General features: G+C 34.2%; 1 protein-coding gene across 3 annotated transcripts in view; it reads left to right on the forward strand.

Moving 5' to 3' along the window:
* Positions 1 to 25,190, forward strand: part of LOC117104662 — a 26,492-nt gene extending 1,302 nt beyond the window's left edge. For 2 of the 3 annotated variants that reach the window (XR_004444799.1, XM_033245542.1), the window contains exons 2-3: positions 19,148 to 19,267; positions 21,789 to 25,190. Coding sequence is in view for 2 of the 3 variants with exons in the window: in XM_033245542.1 (XP_033101433.1) it covers positions 19,148 to 19,267; positions 21,789 to 22,030 (362 nt within the window). In the remaining variant the exon portion in view is untranslated. Of the gene's footprint in view, positions 1 to 18,762; positions 19,043 to 19,147; positions 19,268 to 21,788 lie in introns of those variants that run through there. The other variant, XM_033245543.1, reaches the window with a different exon arrangement.

The raw sequence follows: 25,190 nt of genomic DNA on the forward strand, positions 1-25,190 counted from the left end.
TATTAGTACAATTTTATTTTGAAACATATACAGAACTTTGACTTTTTATTATATATATGTATGTATATATATATATATGTATATATATATATATGTATATAAAGGCAAATATATATATAATGCTGAAATATGTTGAAGCATTGTATAAATCGTATCAAACATAAGTTTCTTAATAGTTGCATGAAAAAAGAGGCCTCTGGTGGGCATCGAACCCGCAATATCTCGCTACCTCAGCGAACGTCATACCATTTAGGCCACAGAGGTCCGTTCAATATTATTTTAGTAAGACCACTAGTTTCTCTCCCTTCATGCAACTTGAAGGCTCTCGTATAGTGAATAAACTTTTATTTTTAAGCAACGTAATAGCTTATAGGTAGCAGCTGGTACCGTCAGGAAATTATATTCAAATCAAGTTTTTGCTGCTTAGCACTGGGAACACAAATAATGTATAAATCAGATGTTTGAGTCAGCGAACATCATAGCAATTAAATTTAATCGGCAAGAAATACTCAGCGCAGTTATTTATATTTAATACTATTGTGCAAATGCCCACGTAGTTTATTAATAGTCTTTTTCGACTTGTTATTTACAGTTATGTCGCTATTAGTATAAATGATTATTGCATTTATATGTCAGTTGTAAATATATATTGGTGCTACATGTGTAATCATCACCGCAACTGTCGTTCCTGAAAAGTAAACATCATCATATGTCAACATTAACCTATACATTGATTCATACATAAATAGTAACCCTATTTATAAAACAAACCGCCATCGCAGTAATATTGAATTGAGATATGACAATAATGCACGCTCCAAAGACTAACAGAACATGCTCAAACGTTTACCAATGTTAACAAGTAGGCCTACATAATACCGAAACATCCCTAATGATTTGTCAATTTAATTAAATCAATCCATCACTATCAATCAAACAATTAATCAATCAATCAATAAATCAACCAATCAATCAATCAATGAGTCAATCAATCAACCAGTTAACCAATATCATAGTTCAGTTTAAACATGAAACCATGGTCTGCTTTTAAACATTTAGGCGTACCACGTTCGTTTAATGTTACCGGTACGTCAAACTTATTAATACATGGGGCTCGAACGATTAAATCGTAACTTTCAAATACATTGTATATTTTTTACTAGCAGTGTTTGAGCCTTTAAGAATGATAATTTTAATTGTCTGTTAATGCGTTTTAACCACGTATATTTCAAATATAATTATAATGATAGTCCCATGCATTTATTAGGAAAGCCATGTTTTAATGCTAGGCATAAGTGTTTTGTAGTATTGTGAAATTTTTGTTATTGTGATTGTAAATCTACTTTTATTTCATCTTCTCAGAATCCAACATCATTAAGTTTCGTTAGTCTTGTGTATAAACAATATCCTTAGCTCTCGTTAATGTACAATAATACATTAATGCTGTATACACTTTTTATTGTACTGTACTATAACTGCATAATGGACAGATTTAAATATCATGCCATGTATTTCTTTATTAAAATACATTAAATTTACATTTGTTTGCGGCATCAAAAACAGACAGGTGATTACAGCACACGACAGATGGTCGCCAGAAATGTGTGTCTTATCCATGTAGATGATAGTGGTGGCGACAGCCGGGAAGGTGGGGATGGGCAGGACCCTGTAGGAGACCGGTGGGGAGAAACATTTAGTCGGGAGGGAGACTCAGAAGTCGATTAAATTAGCTATTCAAATCCCTTAATTGTCAAAGTTTCCGGCATTCTGGGCTGCCGTCGGAAAATTGGCATTAGTGTCGGGGGACATCGCTCCTCCCCCACCGGTCGAGCAGATCATGGCGCCACCACTGGTAGATGATCTTGGCCTATGCTATTTTATTTTGAGGTGATACTATAAATTTAATATTAGTATTTCATTGCGTCCATTGGTTGGAATTTTAAAAAACACTAACGGATAATATTGAGCTGTCTAATGGAAAAGACCTATTTGTGTGTGTGTGTGTGTGTGTATAGGCCTAGGCACACCCCTATTTCAATAAAATAAACAAAAAACTAATACACGGTTACACAGAATATACGGTAACATTTTAGCTCTTTTTCTCTGCAGCCTTATGTCAGAAATATAATAACTTTCAATATGATGTCTGATACTATAATTAAGTACGGTACCGTACTTCTTTGCATTTATACGTCAGAAATCTAAAATAAGCCTACGGTTCGCATTCTGTATGGTCTACAGAATGAAGCTATCTATTATAATTATCATAATTTGCTTCTCTACGTCAGAATTTGTGTATAAAATATACAAATCCTATGCTGTCTAATAATACGGTATTTATTGCGTCGATATGCCCTTTGCCCGCGTTTGCAACTCATCAGAAATTCAAAATAATATGGATAAAAGGTAATAATAATAGGCCCTATACGTACTTAAACCTCTACATTTCATTCATCTGAAACCCAAGATTATACGGATAGGCATATGAAACTGTCTAATGGAAAGAATATAATTTGGCCTACTGTGTCTACTGGTCTACGTCAGAAATTAATATAGGCCTATAAGATGTGTATAAGAGACAGCAGTAATATTGAATTGAGATACGACAATAATGCACCAATTTATTAAATCACAAATATATATATACTGAATGTGTTACTCCATATAAACCAATCTTGTCAATTTTGACCCTTAACCATGGGGATTTTGTTTCCTCTTTTTTTCGTGTAATTTAGGATTCTAATACATACCACAACATGCCCTATTAATTCTAAGTCGTTACTCTATTCATGCTACATTAATCCAACAGAAAGCTCAATATTTTAAATAAAAAAAGAAATATTTGGTCATTAACTTTGCATCATGAAATTATTGGGAAAATTTGTATTATTATTATTATTTTATTATATATCATTTATACAGCGCCTTTTCTTTTGTAGCACAAATCGCTTTTTTCTTTCCTTGGTCATTGGGTCCTCGTGTTTTAAGTGTTGATGGTAAACATCGCAGGAGTAAGCAACCCCACCAGGTACCATACTCCTGTGTGGAGAGAACCCATGCAGTGATGGTTTGTTTGAATTGTGAGGGAATAAGATGTACCATACAGGCCTGTATGGTCTACCTACGAGCCCGACAAGACAGGAGAAGCAATGCAGATAAAGTGCCTTGCTCAAGGACACAAGCAAATTTGCAGTACAGCGAGGGACTGAAACCCCGGCCTTTAGGTTTATTTAAAAATATATATATATAACTATTATTGTTTTAATTACATTTGTGCTGATTTCATATTATAAATGTATTGTATTTACATTGAAAATTGTTGCTATAAATTAGTTCTAATTCTACTTAGTTGATTCTTATGTCAATAAAAATAAAATTATACAGACTTTATGTCATCATTGTATGAAAACATGTATATAGGCTATATATATATATATATATATATATAATACATTTAATGCAATTACATACATTGTTATATGTATATGTATACGTATATTTTTTAGAAAACGTGATGATCCTATCGGGAGTTGAACCCAAGACCTTCTGGTTACCGTTCGAATACTCTAATTTGTGACTGAACCACGAGACAACCACATATTCTAGAGGGCGATCTGTTGCGTAATACGCAATGAATATTATAAAAGCACAAGAAACTATAAACTTTGGTTTGGAGGTACACCTCCACTGATAAATAAAAATGACATACTTCTTTGACCATATTCGTCAGAAATCCAAATCTTGATATACTTGTAATAATGCATTAATTATCAGTTATTTTTAAATTCAAAAAATAAATACGAGTATGATGAACACTTGTCTAAACATTTCATCTTTGATCTTTCAAATGAATTGCAATACTATCTCTTTAGTATTTGACCCGTGGTCAGTATATGACCTGTGACCTCTTATATAAACATTAAATCATTATTTTCCTATTATAATTCTCGCCTTGAGCCACAGAGTCGAATATATAACCATTAGAGTATCTTATCAGTGTAATGAGAATTGTTCAACTTCATCATGCTCGTTATTAAAATATACATTACTGATCGTTTAGCGGCAATCTAGCCCTCCATTATATACCTATCAACTCGTTTTTTATTACAGTTAAATGTTCAACATTTTGTTAGTCGTGAACTAAACTTGCCACGTAAAACTGAAGGTAGATATATATACTGTAAAAAACAAATGGCTGCTATTGTATTTTTGTGGATCAAACTGTGTTTGATATTGATATTTGAAGGTTTATCTTTATTGGATCCCTATTACGGTTATGTTTTGCAAAGTAATTTAGTAAAAAATATCAATAAGAAACATAAAGATTTATTTATTATTATTATTATTATTATTATTATTATTATTATTATTATTATTATTATTATTATTATTATTATGTTTATTATTATCATCATCATCATATCCTTATCTCCATACCATCACCCTTCCCATTGTCTTTATAATCTTAATCATCATCATTACCTTTATCGATATATTTTAAGCCCCATATTAGCCTGTTATTATAATTTTTATCATATTTTTTTAAATATATATAATATAATTTATTTATAACAATAAGCTTACATCAGTTATTGCCAAATAACAATAATGCTGCTTGTATACTAGTGTTATGTACTGAAAAATAAAAATAATGCTTCTCACATACGTTATACATCGAATTATACATGTAATTATTTTAGACAGTAGCATTCATCCGTTTTCGTTAGACACACAATGGCCAACGTCATTATGATTGTTATACGGTTAGTACGGTAAAATTACCATGATTATTTTTGATAAATATCGTGCATTAAACGTGTTTTCTACTCGATAGAAAACTGGAACGAAGCTTAATTTTGTAATATTCTCTAATTTATCATTCTAATCAATTGCGAATAACCATGTTAAGAATTTCCTCCGCCGGTTCATATGGCGACCTCTTTCTAGTTAGAAAATATTTTGATACGTGCTTTGGGCCACAGAGTCACGCGCACACTTTAGCCAAAATACACACGTGCGGGAATTAGTTGGAGAGTGTGAACTTTATAGGTGTTTATCACATTCCGCGGACATAATGCTACCAATACCAAAATGGAGTTCAGTTCATTAACTTAACACTCTTCACCTCAAGTACATTTTGCAAAGTCTCGGATAGAACAATTAATTATATTAATGTAATTCTCCAGGATCACTTGATCAATATTGGCTGCCTGGTGGTTCCTCGAGGCCCAATCCGGACCCCCTGGGTATGACACGTGCTGTTGAAACTGAGAATACTTAGCTTAAGAGCCAAATGGCCAGTTCACAATTATTGTATTTCAGCTATGCGCTGTAATTATGATTAACACCAGCGAGTGTAAATGCTAGTCCGTATGGACGCTTACTTCAAGCCTATACAGAAAACACAGTGTTTTCAAGTACGTTTGGAGTTCTGACTGATAAATCTTGACCTTTCTATATTAGTGGCCTATGAATTTTTAAGAATTCAATATTCTTTTTCAACAGCTTCATGTGTAACTGCATCCGTTTCATTTTTAATAGGAATACTAAATTATAATAAGCAATTAGTGGAACTACGTAAACTAAAGTCCATGGTTTAAGATAGACTAAAAATAACGTTCATTAACGTTGAGGATGGCCTTACGATGGACTTACAAAGTCATTTATAAGTCAATTATGACGTCATCATTTACCCTGACGTTATATCTATATCCACCTATAAATACCACTTAAGATTTATTTTTGAAAATACTTTCGGAAACTACTTAATTTCATCTTTTTTTTAATGTAATGGCTGTTAATCAATTTGAGGATTTCCTTAATATAAGTTTGTAAGTCAACGAAAACGAAATCGCTTCGTTCTACGTCTTATTGAAAGTTAATAAATTACATTTTCTGTTTAAATCTTTAAATCAACAATTTTATATTTTATAAATATACATCTTTGGATATAGCGGGTGTAAACATCTCTGACTAATATACTCTATGTAATATTCATATTTCTATTTCTTTCTTACATTCATGTTCATAATTCAACTTTTTGCGTATTTTTATTTGAATCAATATGCGGCTTTTAGTATTTGTTTTTCATTATAAAATTTAAATTCACATTTAAATTTAACATACTATTCATTCACCAGCGCTAAGCTGTCGTAAAAATCCGTATACAATGAGATATACTACGCAACAATGTGTAGTGCGTGATTATGCGTTTTTAAGTTGTGGTCGTGATTGCGATTCACCAACACAAGAACGGTCTGATATCAGCCTAATGAATGAATAGGTCTATATTTCTAAAATGTCATTTTTCTTAAATTGAGGAAACGTGTAGGACCGAATTATACTTCCTGAGTTTCTCCAGATGAGAGATGGAGTGGAGATCACCACCACCAACAACAAACAACAAGGGGGAACTTGCAATGAACTGACTTTCTACACCATTGTCAGTGGTTTCTGCTCGTGATATTCACATTTACATTTACATTAAACGCATTGCTCCTTTCCACCGACACTTGACAGAAACATAAAATCTGGCTTGTTCCACCTGATGCTGCATTTTAAAAGGTCCCGCATTTGGTCTCCTTTTGAAACTAAAGTCTTTGAGACTTTATGGATGCCTTTTAGAATGCCACAGTTCCTTTCTTTCCAGTATCTTCTGGAGCAACACCATACTACACTTTCTTAATTTTGCAACTCACATCTCTACACGTCGTGAGAATTCAACGTTTTTTTATGCATATATCACACTTTATTGTAACATCAATTTCCTTCTAATCGATTCTGCTTCCATTCAACGGGATCTAAACACGATGCAGCAATGGGATGCAGGATAGGTTATGATGTGTTCGCTCAAAGAGTGTACATGTTTGACCACCAGCAGATCTCGCACGGTTTTCCACCTCACCAACTTTTGAACACTGACTCCATCAAACTCTTTGGGAGCACTTTCATTTGAGCAAGATGTTTTAAACGAGCTTCTCTTGCCAGCAAACACATCCTGTCCACACCTCTAAATTTCATTAAATTCTACTGAAGTACAAGCTTCGTTCATTGACCGAGTACTGTGCACCTATCGGGAACAGTGCGGACAAACCTATACATTTACAGCTTTTTCAAAACGTGAAATCTTAAACCTCAAAACGTTCACAATTTTTTGTTCCATTACTTTAAAAAAAAATTAATGTCGCATTTCTCTCGCTATAGTACAACACTTACTGCTCCCTTGCAGGGTTCAACAAGTACACATTACTACCCATGTCAGTCCGTCTCTCGCGCTCTTTCATCGACAGATTCAGCATCCTGCGGAATAACCTTCCTTCCACAGTCTGTTGCTGAATCCCATTTCTAAAGAAATTTTCAAACGTGTATCTGACGTGCACAACTTGACTCACTTTGTTGTCTTTATTGTTTTGTTCTTTAGTCACGTTTTAGTCTTTTTTTCTTTTGACCTTTTTACTTTCCTTTCTTCCCTTCTTGTTTCGTGTTTTGTTGCTAAGACGCACTCTATACTGTTGAGTATGCCAGTTTGGTTTGCACTGGCGCATGATCTGTTAGTGGATCAGGTTAGTTTGTTTGTAAGCTATGTTACCTTTATGTGATGTAAATGGTTTGAATCCAGGCTAATCGCATTAACCCAATTGATGTGAACTGATGCACATGGGCACTTACGGAAAATGCCGAAATTAGGACATCCATGATCGTAAAAGTGTATTCTGCTTCAACCTGTACTTTACTGAAGCAGACCTATCGAGATTTCACTGTTAAGATAAGCCACAATCTTAGAAATTGTAGTTTTTTTTTTATCAACCGAATGCCATAATGTCTACCTATCGTACGTATATTAATAGCATATTTTGTTGATATTGCTAAGAATAGTTTATGAAATAATGACAAACGCTGCTAAATCACAGACATTATTCTGACCCAGTTTTAATATTTTATAAATTACAAATTAAAGGGAAAATGGGACAAGATAGTTTTTCAATGAGTCAACAAATTGATGCTAGACAGAAAAAGATTGGCACAATGGGATACACGTCAACAAATTGGAGACAGAATATAATAGTACATTCATTTCAGATGGGGTAGTTAGATAATCATGTTCAAACTAAGTACCGAGACGAAGTCATTTACACAACGATAGGCCAGTTTGTCAGGTTTTAACGCGCAAAATACAGGTAGAAATAACGCCTATTTTAAGGCTAGCAAGGTAAGCATGGCGTGGCCCCGATATGCGTTTATAATATTTACAGTGGGTAAACATATGATTGCTGAAATTAGGCTATTAAAGTATGGCTATGAAGTATTACGTGTTGTTCTTCGCGAAATTAATTTTGTAAATATCGAATACATTGAGTGCGGAACACACTTTAATCAGTTTAATTTAATTAGTTGCCAAGGTTTATGTGAATTCAATATCGAATAATGATCACTGGGATGTGTTCCAGCCAAAATATTATAGCGGCCTATATCCAAATTACCATCATGTACAGTGGAAGGGAACTGTATCTATAGATTTCTGGCCGCTCGTTCATGTGAGAACATGTACTATGCCATGCTGTAAGCGTTGTGTGTTTATGCGCGAAGGTTTCGTGTTCGAGTCTCGGTGGACGTTAATTTGGCTCTTTTTGTTTTCCTTTTCTGATTCTTCATCTGTTTGCTACATTAATAATAGATAGCTTTGCATTCACTGCGTTATCTGGCTTGCTCTTACATTTTCTGCTATACCTATTAATATATATATATCTGTCTCTTATACACATCTAGATGTGTATAAGAGACAGGTACAAGCTTCGTTCATTCACAAATCTACAATTAGATGAATCGTGTATGTAAATATGATAAATAATTAAATAAGAGTATGCCCATTGGTAAATACAGCAACACGGTGATCTTATATAACTTACTGTGTATTATCGTAAATTTTCATCCGTGCTTAGAATAAAAGCTCCTTCTACTCTCACTATTATGTTATTCACAGTGTAGGCCTACATAGTTTTATTGTAACAGCTATAAATTCGTTTTTAAACTAGGGTACTCCGAGGGCCCAGGCCTAGACAGATGTGTATAAGAGACAGCCCACAAACAGGAAGCGAAATTGTTCAATGAAAATATAATAATAGAAACACAGATATAGAAATAAAGTCCTCAGTAAAGCAAGATGTTAAAAAAAAACGAAATAACAGGCTGCTGCGTTACTCGGTAGGATTCACACAGCGGCCTATATTTTCGTTGCACCTCCTTACGTTTACCTTTTTCATGTTAACAGACGTCTGCTGCCTCTGTTTAGTAAATCAATTCAGTATCTAATTAATATTGTACAATCGATTACGACTTCCAGTCTGCTGGGTGGGCCTGGTATTATATCAATACATCAATCAATACTATTTGCAATCCATTACTTCCGGCTCACATGTGCATGCGATATAAATTAACGAAATATAATAATAAATAAACGAAGATGTGAATTCGCTTAATATTTACTTAAACAATAGCATAATATTCAGTGTAAGAATGAATCAAAATAACTTACAAATCTTAAATCAATTGCAGAATTTAAGAGGATGATGATGATGATGGTGATTGATTTTTGTAATAGCATAGCTTAAAATGTGGCTCTTCGCATCTCGCATTCACCAGAACCATTCCGTCATGTTAATGTCGGTAATGTACCGTATTCGTGCGCCTTGGAAATTCCGTATAAAGCAGTGGCGGATCCATGAATTTGAAAAGGGGGTGGGGGCAGAGAGGGACTTTCACAGAAGAAGGGTCTATACTACCTCAGCCCCACCATGGTTGGGTCTAAGGGAAGCAGGGGCGGATCCAGTAAGGGGTACGGTGGTTACGTGCCCCCCGTTTTGCCACTAAATTTTTAAATTTCAAGGCAAAGGCCTATATTGAAAATAGCGTTCTCACTTATCTATTTTGAATATGTTGTGGCCCCCCCCCCCCTTTTTGACAAATTCTGGATCCGCCCTTGGGAAGAAAATTATGATTATTGTAACTAGAAGCCGGAAACGGCACTCTGAGACTCAAAATTTGACTAGAATTTTCTTTTTTTCTCAATTTCTTTTTATTTTAAAAAAATTAGGGGGAGGGGATGGGCGGCTGGGCCCTCTGGGCCCCCTTGAATCTGCCACTGTGAAGCTATATAGGCCTATAAATCTACGCTACATTATTGCCTATTGCATAATTCCTCTTTTATTATTCATCTCCATTCGTCTCCATTTAAATTCTTTTAAAGTTCATCTTTCTCATTTTCAAAAATTTCTATACGAAAATTAATGGTGGATTTATGTTTTGGTGGTGGGTGGGGCGTGAAGGACTTCCCTATTTTTGTTGTAAACAAATATTGTAAGGCTTATCAGAAAATTGCTATGCTAACAAGTAAAAATCAATAAAAATACAACCACCAATTAACTAAGGTGCTAGAACCTCCAGCAGGGCTCTGCCCCAAGATCCTCGCTCCTCCATTTTTCTTAACAGGCTGAATCCGCCCCTAAAACTTTAGTTAATTCGGAGGAAACTGGGGGAGCGACCATTTGCGCTGCCCCTAGATACGCGACTGGTTTTTATCGCCTTAGGAAGTCTCTTCTCTTTGTACTACTTTTCAAATCTAGTTCATTCTTTCTTTTTCCATTTGTTTTCAGCTTTATAGTAAACCACACTACACTTTTATTTTATTTTCATCCTCTCTTCTGCTTATGCGCAGTCAGCTTATTTTCTATTCCTATTCTCACAAACCTGTCCATAGCATCAAACCGTCAGGTTCCTAACTTTCGCTTTTACATTCAGTAAATTTGTGTGGTTGAACACCAATGACTACAAAAACGCCATACTAATTTGTAAATGATAGCATAAATAATGCTCAACTATTGACGAGCTGCGCGTGTAATTAAACTAGGCGCAATTTTATGGACTCGGCAGCTGACGGTGCTGATTGGTAAATTCCTATCAAAGCATGTGGTCTACTTCACGAAGGCAAACTTATATAATCTTTAGATTCTTTAATAATTATGGAAAGAGGCGTTGAATCAGTTATTCATTGCAACGCATGTTTTATCGTGTCAGGTAATTTGCTAATTTTTCTCTAATTTGGTGCACATTAATGTCGTAACTCGGAGCGGTAGCTGACAATTTTTAAGGCGACCCACGTATCGATTAAAAATGAAAGTTAACCCGAAGTAGGGCTTGTACTTCACTTCATCTTTAACCAGATTCACTTCGCCTCAAGGACGATTGTGATAGTAAAAATATTAATTATGAAGACGTGAACTACTCAGGACTGTATCATAGCCACGGTCACAAATCTACAATTAGATGAATCGTGTATGTAAATATGATAAATAATTAAATAAGAGTATGCCCATTGGTAAATACAGCAACACGGTGATCTTTTATAACTTACTGTGTATTATCGTAAATTTTCATCCGTGCTTAGAATAAAAGCTCCTTCTACTCTCACTATTATGTTATTCACAGTGTAGGCCTACATAGTTTTATTGTAACAGCTATAAATTCGTTTTTAAACTAGGGTACTCCGAGGGCCCAGGCCTAGACTGATCCTTAATGTTTTTGTAAGCTTTAGAGTTGTGTAAGTCTAAAATTTTAGAGGAAAACATCCTATACATACCTGTATACTTAATATTTTGAATCCAAAAAACCCTGTAAAGCGTGTGTCATAATTCGGATGAATTCCAAAATGGCGTATTTAGAAAATGGTGGTAAAAATATACGCTGGTTCCCGGAGTTTGAGGCTGTTCCAGTAATTAAACTGTTGTAATCTGCTTGTATATATAATATTCAGGACGGCATAAGTCAGATTAGGATTGTATAACCCTTCATTGCATTCTACAATGATGACAGTAGAATAATGGGGTGGTTTTAATGAGTTTGAACAAATAAAATATAGATAATAATAATGTATTCAAATATAAAGGAATATGCTGTATTAAATCGTATCAAACATAATTCATAAACGAAAATTCCTTATTTATATTTTTATGCAAAAAGAGGTATCTGGAGGGAATCGAACCCGCAATAAGTATATATATATATATATATATATAATATATATATATATTAATATTTGTATTAGGCAACATCCGAATGCGACTGGCTATGAAAAAAAAACGAAACATAAATCAATAAGGCGTTTCTTTCTTACGATTACATTCATAAAACCAACTTGCGTGAAATGATATTTCGAAAATCAATTGGAAATAATGATTTAGAAACTTACTAGATAATCAATTAATCACTCTAATATAGTGCGAATTTCAATATTAAAATTGATTTTAAAGTAGATTTCCATCGCCGATGGAACGATGAACCGTTATAAGCTATTTCGAAAGAATGAACGTCGATTAAGTAAATAGAAATGGGATTAGTTTTAATTGAATTGCATTTGATTTTCGTGCTCTTTTACACATTTCAAATTAAAATGAATTCACTTTTGATGTTTGTATGTATACCATTACTATTAGTTAACAGTAGAATCAATTGCATCATTGCGATTGTGATATTAATTTATTCTCAGGTTCACTTCACGTTTGCTGTGCTAACATAAAATTCGCTTTTCACGGGTAATGCTTTAATAGTACTTCAGTGGTTTTTACCGACGTGCTTTTATTGCTTCGGTAGCAGTAGGACATAAAGCGATAGATATAAATTTATATACTCATGTTTTTCTTTTTTTCCTTTACATTCGCTCTTTTTAGATTTATCACACGCACTCCTTACGCAGTAGTTTAGTTAGTTAGTTTATTTGGAATCACTTTTATTACAGTGTCACACATCCGAAATGACGGTGCATCCAATAGAGAAAAATCAACAATAAATTGAGAAGAAAGATAACTTAACTACTAAAATCATTACAGTACAAAAGGGTTTGGAAAATAAAGCAAAATTACAACGTTTCATTATACAAATACATTAGAATATTAATAACAATAATAATAAATAATAAATATCCATAATCATAATAATAATAATCAAGAAAATAAACATCTTAAAATATAGGTGGTACTTAGGTAATAATATTTTTATAGATATTTAATCTCAAATTCCATGCTTGTTGAATGTATTTTTTACAATATATACAAAGATGATTGAAAGATTTGAATCTATATCAGACAGATCATCTAAATATATATGGTGCTTAAAATCATTAGAACCATAAATGAAGTTAGTCCAGTGAGTCGCTAGGTATGACATGATACATTTTTGCCTGTAATCTGTTACCACTAGAGAATTTTATTAAAAATTCTCTAAATATGATTTATTGAGCAGTAAAAACTGAATTGTTTCTACCCACATCTCGTTGGAAGTTAATAACATGATCTTTTCCTTGAATTAGTGAGAGTTCCCCTTATGTTTTACAACGGATTTATGGGTATTCTAAATCCGTTGGTCCGTGAATTTCAAGGTTTAGCCGGATGTAGGCCTACCTTGTTTAGTTAAAGAAGAGTTATTATATGCATCGCTAATCACAAATCGCTCAAACATTAAGAATTTTGTATTTCTTACTTAGAGGGTAACCCAAATGATTAATTATATATCAAATATGTTTATTTTTCTTATGATTTATGATTGCTTTAAACTTATTTCCTATGTAATTGTATTTTTTTATTGTATGGACGTACCACTGGTGTTGCTGCTTTCAATGCGAGTATAATACAGGCCGAAATAAAGTAATATATATTTACAAAAGACTCTACCTACACCACCCCATTATTTGAATTAAATCAAACAATTAGGACGTCATTAATTGGTGCTGTAGCGCTAAATTTATTCTTGTACCAATATGTTATATTGATTATATAGTTAGGCCAGTTCTTATATGGTGTGGTAATTTACATCATTAGGGAGATTCGCAGCCTTACAAAAACGATAACGAATACGTCATTATCATTATCGTCATTCGTGCCTAAAACATTCTTGACAATATCATGGAGGAATCTAAAATAATTCCTCCTTGACACTATGTACAAGCTGAATCATTGGATTAATGTACAAGGCATGGCATAGCAAAGGCATAAATCTCGCAATTTGTGACAGATATCTGTAAGGGAAGGGTTTGATGACGTAACCGTATTCGTTATCGTTTTTCTAAGCTTGCGAAAACTTCCTATTATCAAATGAAGCCAATGGTGAATCTGTTCTTACTTAATTGTTAACGTCGGATTCTATCCACTTACGTGCAGCCTACAGAGAGCAGGTTGAATAAACACATTTCCAGGCCTCACTCTAAGGTTCGTGACACAAATGCATAGGCGGTATTGGGTGAATGCAACCCCGATTGGAACAGTTCGTTTGCATTATAACCAACTGCTGGGGACAGCCCTAGAATCTAGTCAACTGAGCTACATGTATCCAAAGCATGATATTCGGTCAATAATAGCAAAAATGAAGGAGACATTGATTCATTCCAATTTAAAAAGAAAAACATTATACGCGCGACTATAAATCTTGGCATAATGTTTCATTAACAATCATGTTAATCGATACATCAAATTCCACTATATACGTTACGGTACTATATACGTTTTCATAATTATTAGGTTTATATTGTTAATAAAGCCATGTTTGCACTATAAAATGTTATATGACAAATAATGTATGGGTGTAATATGACATCACCATGCCAATATGGACACATCACACACATTTGTCACAAAAAATTTAGGCCTATAGTATGGACGGAGTTTTATGCTAATAAAAATGAACGACAGACACTGAGACAATAATAAGAAAAATAAGTCCCTACGACTTTTTTAACGATGGAAATTAGAATATTTTTAGATAATTATTCCGTTAAGAATTATTTTAGTTTGCTTTATATTATACCCTAACAATGTGTGCCACGTTTTGCCCACGGTCATCTGATGGAAATCTATCTCCCATATCAAATTTCATATCTGTGTCCAGTACAGAAGAACGATAATCGTATTGCGTTTGTTTTTGTATCTATTTTTATCTTATTAATTGACAAGTAAAACCCAGTTACCTATAAACCTAGTAACCGAGCTGTTAAGCTTAACGCGATGGCTTACAATAGTGAGTGTACATCCCGAACGCGTATAAGGTTACGCACTGCGTCGCTGATAACCAACGATTGAGCAAACAACAAATGTGACGGCAGGTCAACTCGCGCTACGGTCGCTTTAACACGAAACATTTATCAACACTATTGATCACTGCGGATGCATGTCAGTTTAATAATGTGTCTATACGCTAAGAGAAAATAGTTCACCTTGTTGTGTATATCTCTTATATATAACATGTTGTATAGAATTTTACGTTAAAACGGCTACTTAGTTGATAGGCCTATATCATATTTAAATTTATTATTTTATCGTTAAATTTATCATTAAATATTGGAAATATCAAACTTCAATATTTTAACAGGATCGCGATAATACATTAAAACCACGGTATAACCATGGAAGTATTATGGTATAACCAGGTACCGGTATACACTGTTGTCTACGTATACATTCTTGGTATTCTTCAATGGTATTACGAAACGACATCAATGATTTTGTTCAGTCTAGTGCAATAAACCTACTACAGCCTCAATATTAACTGCGATCCAACCGGCTCTATTCGTTGACCCCCAACAATTTAGGGATCCCCAGTTGGTCATTTCTGCACTTACCCCACCCTCAGTGGCACCCTTGACTACGGCCCTGCTAATCTGCTTGCTTTTACTGCTATTTTTCGGCTCACCGAGCTTTGTATAATCCAGGGGTGGCGCCAGTGGTGGGGGGGGGGGGGTGCCAGGCCCCTGGTATAGTCCCACAGTAATTTATTACACTCCTTCATCTTACTAAGTAAGCGCTAATATTGCAACATAATTTACGTTTCGCCGACTATTTATAAACATTTAGATTGATGTGAGTCGCTCCTTAAATTACAACATCGCATTACTTAATCAATTTGTTCTCAATTCTGAAACGCCAAATTCAGTTAGCTAAGATCCGATCCTAGTAACTCATTTTATTTAGATTTTACAATTTGATAAATTCTGTTAATGTTCATTACTCTGTTTCTTGTTACATTTTACAATTGTTCTAGAATTGTAGCTAGATCATTACATATTATTTTTAGTGTTATTGAACTTATGTTTTCTGTCACTTGTGATCACAGATATATATATATATATATATATATATATAGGCCTATGAAATATATTTTTTATATGCCTATAAGTTCTATATATCATTTATTTACTATACTGTAAATCATTGGAGCAATGGTTGATTATATAAGCCTATAGGCCTATATACATTATATATAGAGAAACACGTAATTTTCACTCTCTTTAATAAACATGCGTTTATTCAACGTCCTACGTGTTGGTCTAGGCCCTTGACGAGAAAAAAAGTCACGCTTCTATATTAAGCGCTTAAAACGGCGAAACAGAACTCCAAAAAGCTCTTTTGAAAAAAATAATAATAATGTCGCTATATACTATATAAACTCTAAGCCGTATTGCGGTGTGGGATACCGTGTGTATAAATAAAGATAGGCCCATTGTATTGATTTACGAGATTGTAATTTTGACCGTAGGTCATCGTCATTATGTACCGGTATGTAGGCCTATATTAATTTTATTTGGTATGTTATTCTATGTTAGCATATTGGTTCTTCAGTTATTAAGTTTATTTTAATACAAACAATATTGAATGTAACAATATTTTTCCCATGTGAACGAACATTAAACGAAAATCAAATGTCAGGTATTTTGTTTTCTTTCATTATCTAACAGATGGTAAAAATCATACGATTCTCTGAACTCATAATAATCAGAGTTAATTAACTGAAAACATACCGGTATACCTCCATGCTGAAACAACCTTAGTGTAATATCGCTATCAACTCATAATAAATAGTAGAGTTGCGTATCATACACTAGTGAAAATTATTATGCGAAGGTTAGGTTAATGCTTTAAATGTTTTGAATGCATTAATCTAACCTAAATATAATAACTTCCCCTAATGTACAGATAAGCACTTTACTGATTGCTTTATCAATCAATCGTCGTCTTTACACAGTACGGATACGATGAGTAAATACTTTATTGTGTTTGAAGAACTTGTTATGAGTTTAATATTTTGATAGACATTCATAAAAAAATAAACATTTCTTAAAGCATTTGAGGAACATAGTACTCACTTTTTGGGCGGTGCAGACAGGTAAAATCGTGTGATGATTTCATCTAGGCTAGTCTACGATCTATACGTAGGCCTCGGCGGCTTCCTGCCTACGCCTAAACTGTTTCTCAGTCTATAAAATAGGTCTAGAATATTCCTATTAAATTTTCAGTTTCTTTAGTTTATTTCATTGATTCAAGGAATTTTCATACAAAATATTGAATCAACCTTGTTTTAACCGTTTTCTGGTTTTACGAAAATCATTTTTTTACTTACCACTTGTCAACAAACGTTTTCACCTTTTGCACACGAACCGAAAAATGATCAATCAAGCCGTGTACTAATGACAAATTAGTGCACGGCTGGGAATGGGAAAATAACATTTCGAGTTACAGTAATGACGTCACGATTGACCCTGTCTCTTATACACATCTAGATGTGTATAAGAGACAGATTATATATAGAGAATATATATATATATATATATATATATATATATATAGGCTATATATATATATATATATATATATATATATATATATATAGGCTATATACACTAGCACATTCATACATTCATATAATATATAAATATATTGCGTTTATAGGCCTCTTAATAGGCCTATATATATACAGTATATATGTATGTATATGTATATATATATATATATATATATATATATCTATATATATATCTATATATTGCCTCTTTTGAATTGCAGGCGACACAACGTTTGCGTTTATTGGTAAACACGTGTTTCATTGGACAAGCGCGTTTTTGGCTTTGTTCTGATTGGTCAGATGTTAAGTTTGATTAACACTCCGGAAAGCTCATTGCATTCAAAAAGTTTATAAATTTTGAAGAACATATGTTGTAACCTGTATATTTGTGTACATTGCATAGCATAACACTTATTAAAACAAAATTATAATATTATGTATATTGAATTAATCTCTATAGGCCTACATTAAATTGTAACGGTACGGTACTGGATTTCAACTGGAGAGTGAGACATGCCGTCCACCTGTCCTCAGCCTATGTTTATCTTTGTCTAACTTTATGTCAACTTTTCTGGTCCTTGATGTATAGATTGTCTCCATAATTGCTTAAAGATAACAGAAAAGATTATATGAACTGTCGTAATGAACGATGAACGATAGTATGTTGTTATTAGTGTAAAGGCAGGCAATCGCTTCTCGTTCCTTTTAAAGGCCATCCATTACACAAAATAACTACGTAAGTCTACCTACTAATGACGTAACAATGTGTCTAGTCAGTTGAAGGGTATTTTTAACGATTCAATTGTGGAAAAAACTAAACTGTCAATGTTACAAACAAAATATTCAAATAAAGATTAAATACGCTAATGACTTAAATTATATAGTTACATCATTATACCAAACGTTTTATACTGTAGGCCTACATTACAGTGGACGAATAGGTCTAAAATACAAAGCATTTTAGTTGCTATTCGAATGGATAGATCACATTATTGATTGATGATACTCGTGTGCTGTATTGCTTTACGTTCAGCGGGACATAATTCAACTTGGTTGACCCTGACTTGTTATTATATGATTTCATATTAACAATGGCACGAGTACAGCTAGGGGCTCGAAGGCGAGCGATGTGAACACGCAAGTGACTTAGCATGGGCCAAGGGGCGCCAAGGGCCCCGGTCGGAATTATGTAGTGACTAAAGACTAATTTTAATAATTTTCTATGTAGGCCTGATCATAAACACCTCGGGTGTGTAAGGCACGCGTCGGCCATGGCAGGATAGAGTTCTAGATGTTCCTTTTCAACAGCCATTATATCAACAGTCAAAGAGTATCGGGGTACTGTACAATATGACGTCATTTCGTAAGAGAGCTTTTCAGAAAGCCAGTTAGTACCCTCCTCAACTTTGTTAAGGCATCTATCTTTGTAAACATATTTTTCAATCTCATTAACCTAACTAAAATGTAGATCACTGCGTTTTATTTGTTTTAGACGACGCTTTTGAGTGCTTTACGTGTAAAGCAAATTCGTCAGAAGAATGTCAACTGGAAGGCAAACCACAATTTTGTGACAAAGGAACTAATAGATGTTTTACAGAGACCCGTTACCATGGTAAATACATTTTGTTTTTTAAAATTTTTATTGTTTCTTAAACTGTATTCACAACAGATCCGAACCGAAATTCGGACCGCGTTTCCGATAAGCTGAACGCCAGCGCCCTTATCCTTACACACTGATTAGATTTTCTAATCGGTTCAGTAGCTTTCCTATCCGAAATTTCGGATTCGGTGTGAATGCCCTTTTACTCACTGACAAAAGTAGGGATTAGGCCTTACTATACTACTTACAAAATATACATGATAATATTAATATTGATGTTATTCCGATGTTGTTTGCGTCAGGAATTATGTTTGCTACACCTGACTTGGTATCATACCGAATGCTTAGTATGTTCCCAAATACTTGCGAATAAAAATTTATATTGATTTTATTTATGTAGCACGTATACCATACCTTCCTTTTTAGATACAAAGCCATTTTACTGGTCATTGGATACAGAATACAGTAAATTAATTTAATTTAATTTATTTATTCGACCACTAAAATCCACATACGAAAAATAGGCCTAAATAAAAATTTTAAGAAAAACGTATGTTCCCCCCTCCCCCTTTTCCGGGATTCCAACCCAAAGCCGTCCGATCATCCTGTTCTGAGCTATAAGGCCAAGCAGTACACCCTTTGGTTTTAAAATTAGGATAAGGTATTGCGTAATACACAATTAATAATAGTAACTCACACAATAAGATAATAAGATAAGATATAAACAATAAATAATAATTATAATTCAAGTCAGGGGCACCAAAATTAAAGAAGAGTCCAAAAACACAATCGGAGGAAGTTAATGTAAAGCCTCCCCCACTCCCTATATGCAGTGGCGTATCTAGGAGACTTGAAATGGGGGAGCTGGTGGGGGAGCGAGAAGGTCATACGGGGGGTGGGGGTCCATAATTAGGTAAGGGGCTGTAAATCGCAAAATAAGGTAATTTTAGGTGATTTTCATCTACGTCAGTGTCATTTTTGGTGGGGAGACTGGTGGGGAGAGGCGAGTATTTTTTGGATTAGTGTGCGCCCCCTCCCCCACGTACCCCCTATTTACGCCACTGTCAAATTCATTTAGAGCACTTTCAGTTTCATGCCAAATAATACACCTCTCACCATGGTACCCAACTCTTGGATGGAGAGCGGCATCTATAGAAAAAGTATTTTGCCCAAGGACACAATTAAGATTTGTGAGAAGGTGGTGCCAGTAGTGGGGGAGGCGAGCCGTTGTGGGGAGATCCGCCAACCTCGTCGGGCAGCTCTATAATTCGTGTTGAGAAAAATATATGACAGGAATCCTCTGCTCCTCCCCCCTCCCCACCCCACCCTTCTTACGCTCTCGTGAAGTGGAGTTAATAGCTTTATGGTTAAGATGCTTGCCCTTTCAATCCCAGTGCCATGGGATCAATTCCTGTCACTGTTGCAGGATGTCTTTCTCATGAACAACTGCAGCTTGTGTAAACTTGTGTAAAGCATCTTGAGTAGCCAGCTATGTTTGTCTTGTGAAAGGGTTGTCACCTACGTGTGTAAGACAGCGATATATTCGCTACTGGCAATCATTATTCCCCATGTCTAGGACATCGGCCCTCCGTCGGAAAATACCGTCCATTAGGACCTGTGCAGCGGGGTCATTCTGATAGCGAATTGGGCAATATACCTGGAGCTAAAGTAATTCCCTGCATTTTCCAATGAGTGGACGTGCTTTAATGTACATGGGGAATTACACACGTGACCATTGTCTTAAAGTCTCTTCAGCAAAAGGTTCACTATTGTATCTTAGCCCTCCAGCTGAAACTCAAGCATGGCAGAGGCGATAAGTGTAAGGAGAGTCAGGTGCCGATGGCGGTAACTTTAGCTCTACAACAAGCATGCAAGATCATCGAATTCCTTAAAGCGATATTGAGCCATGGTAAATTTTAAATTACTGACGACCATTAGAGTTTGAGGTTGTAAGAGTGGTTTACATTGGTTCCAATTCGTTTTCAAACCGAATTTTAATAGATAGTAACGTTGGGGTTTGTTTTTCTGTTCCTCTAAAATATCATGATTTTGTTAATTGTTTGCTGATGGCAGTTTATATTAATATTTTTTGTATTGTATTTCATATTAATTGCATTGAGCGCTATATAATAATGTTCAATGTAATATTTTGTTATAGGCCTATACAGTATAGTATATTTTATAATATTTACCTGTAAATTCTAGTACGAGCATTCATTTTTCGTACTGGAGCAAATACTTTTTTAATCTTACCTATATTTTCTTATACATCTTTATCTTCTCTTGCATTTTCCTGTCATGTCTTGTCTTATCTTTTTTTAATCTAGTTTCTAGTTCATTATTCAAACTAGAATTTTTCCCTTAAATGCAGTTTGAACTAGGAAAGAGGAACGCGGTTAATATAAGTAAAGTTATGACTGTTCCTCTATCCAGTTTGAAAAAGAACTACAAATTATGTACGGACAGTAAGCCTACACTGCATTGATTTTAAAATCATCTTTCTTACACTCTTTTTTAAATTATTCCTTTACAGGCGGCACGTACAAAATTAAAAAGATAGTAAAAAATTGCATTCTCGAACCTTCCTGTTACCGAAAGAATAGAAAAGAACAAACCAATTGCGAACAGAAGGAAAAGGATTTCGATTGCTTTGAATGCTGTGACAAAGAACTTTGTAACAAAGATGCTGGAACGGCGCAACTATTGTCCAGTCATATCATCACGCTGGCCATGCTATTTTTCGCTATTCTCTTTCCTTTACATGTAGTGCGGTGAACTCAGGAATCGAATCAAACAACATTTATACACTTAGGCCTATTATTGTTTTAAACGTTTCCTAGAGAGACAATCTACATTGTTTCGGACGTCGAATGATTCGACCATGTATCTACAGGCGATTTCATCAAAAGAATAATATTGATCGCTATAAATGCAAATAATTTAATTCATACTTTTTGATTTCGCAATACGTTTGGTCATGTACCTTCCGTTGAATACAATCTGGCAAGACGACGTGCCAAGTTCGAGATCACGTAGAGAAGCGCAGGCGCATACTCATGCATGTCTTTATAAGGGAAAAGTTGTCATTTGCTCCCATTATGACAGAGCAATAGAAACGCAATGAACTGAAATGAATGGCGAGCGCTTCAATCTAAGTTGTAAATATACAAATATGTATCCCTTTGTTTAAAAGTTTATGATGTCTTTTCTCATTTAGGTGCACCGTTTGACATTTTCAATCATTGTATAAACAGTGATAAACCACAAATAAAATATAAAATAGAAATGCTGTTTCGAGTGCCATTAGGCCTATGCAAATTATAATGTATTCGATGTGAATATATTTAAGATAAGTTTCCATAAAATAATATTGTATGCTTTGAAATGTCTAACTTATTAGCGAGTGTCTATCTAAAAATTAATGTACGATAATCCATAAGAAAGTTCCTCTAAAAAAAACCCTATAAATTCCACACTAGTATTATATTATTTTGATCTATCACTGATCAAATATTATATCGTGGCCAAAAGGCAAATTTCATGTCATTTACAATAGAATTATATCCTCCTTTAGGACTACTTTATATAAGGCCTATTGACTATTTTATATAAGGCCTATTGACTATTTTATATAAGGCCTATTGACTACTTTATATAAGGCCTATTTGATTTTCTGATTTGTTTCATTCTCATTGAGTAACTTGCCGCAATACCACTTCGGCACGTATTTCAAATCTAGGTCTAGTTCTGTGATGGTCTATATACTCACAATGCTCTGTCCTTCAACTTATGTTAAAGTGTTCTAAGACAGGTATCTGTGAAATTCTCTTGTACTTCATTAAACGCATCAGGTTAAGTCATAGCCAGCTAACTACACTTAGTAACGTTACAGTTTGGTGTTCAAAACGTTATGTTGTAGAAGTCCAAATACGTATTTATAACGTAATTTCAGACCTCCCAAGTTCCCAGAAATTTGTGGGTTTCCCAGATTTTTAAGGATCAAATCGCTGCTTCCCAGAATTTTTACAGTTATCCCAGAAAATATAAAATTCTCATTGTGAATATTAAAATGGCTCCTATGTGTATATTTTAAAAAATCAAACAACAGTTTTTTTTTTAATATTTTGTTACTTAACTATTTAAACAACTCTATGCCTTTGCATCACCATCTAAGTTTAATAAAACCTGAAAATGACTTATTTTGCTTATTGTTTCCCACTTACAAAAACCACTGTTTCTGTTTAATATGTGTATGGCTTTTGGTAACGGCATGAAACACGTTGAATTAACATAAATCATATGTTAATCAATAAACCAAAAACAGTACCCAGAAATTACACTAAACGACAAATTACCCAGAAATTTCACTCCACCAATTTGGGACCTTCGTAATTTCCAACTAAATAACGTTGTTAACGCTACTGCAACGTTGTGCTAACGTCATTTTTTTACAAACAACCTGACTCTCACAACGTTCGCGAACGTTACGGTATGTAATAACGTTTTGTGTTCGTCACATAAAACTTAAGCCTGGTTTAAAAGTCGCTACACGTCACTACAGTGTTTCCACTGCTGCGTCGCTACCACTAATCTCTACTATAATAGGTGGATTGCTCATTGGCTGGTTTTAGTGAGGCGACCGACACCATGTTGGGGGACCTAAGTGTTAGACAAGTTTCTTTTGGCATTTATTTAAATTATTGTTAAAAATAACGATTCTTGCAATAATAAATTTGAATTTAACGTAATGATTATTATCATCTATCTACTTGATGTGACTTTTTATGCAGTCAAGTTATTTGCGTTGTTAGGATCGACGTCACTATAACAACGCGACTTCGCTCGTGCTTTTGAAAACTGCATAAAAAATCCTACGTTAAATTTAAATTTATTATTGAAAGTGTTAGGCACTTAGGCCCTCCAACATGGCGTCGGAGCCTCACCTTTTTTTTCTGTATCAGGATTGGCCGATGGACAATCCAGCTATTATAGTAGAGGTCAGTGGTCGCTACACATTTTGTAACTGATCCCCGACGCAATTGGGATGGCTCCCCGATTCCAGCTCCACCGTCAGTTGTCAGTGAGTGTAGCGATTGCATGGAAACCAGGCTTTAACTGTGTGAACAGAGCATTAAAGCCTGTTTACACTATGATGATAACGATCAACGATAGAAAGAAAAAAGCAATTGTTCATATATATAGAAAATAAAAGAAATAAGAGAAGTTTTCACACTAGTAAGATTCGATAACGATTTATCGTGTATACAAAAACAATTATTTGACAAATCAAATCAAATGACGTCATAATCATGGGAAAACGATAAATTCATAGTTGTAAAAACGATTTTATCATTTTCCCATGATTATGACCTCATTTGATTTGATTTGTGAAATTATTTTTAGAGTGAAGTTATTTTTAGTCCGGAGGCTGATATTTGCTGATAGTTATCAACCAAAATATCATAGGCCGACGTTTTGGTTGTAAAATTAGCATATACTGTACCATTAATCTCAGCTCTACTTAATTACATTGTACATAATAATATTGACATACGAAGATACAAGGCACAATTAATGAGGTCAATAGAAACAATTAAATAATAAATCAATTATTCCGAAATGATGCACTTTTGGAGAGATCATATGAAGACAATTAATTACTACGTAAGAAACATTTATTAATATTTAAAGTTTCTCTCAGGTCTCATTATACATAGCATGCAGACGGTCAGAGTGTAGGATAGGTCTAAGTTATCTTAATCGATCAAAATAAGGTTTTAAGTAGGTCATACGGTACGATGTACATTATTATGCGCTCGGTTTCACCAAAGCGCAATATTTCAAACTGGTTTTACGTTACAAACTGTCTCACCAGCAGTATAGATTTTTCTCAGCTAATTAAATCTCGTTCTGTTAGAATGTATTTGTATGTATA

Source organism: Anneissia japonica, unplaced genomic scaffold (genome assembly GCF_011630105.1).
Source record: "Anneissia japonica isolate Jap-2015-1 unplaced genomic scaffold, ASM1163010v1 scaffold287712_len2945570_cov188, whole genome shotgun sequence".
Lineage (NCBI taxonomy): Eukaryota > Metazoa > Echinodermata > Crinoidea > Comatulida > Comatulidae > Anneissia > Anneissia japonica.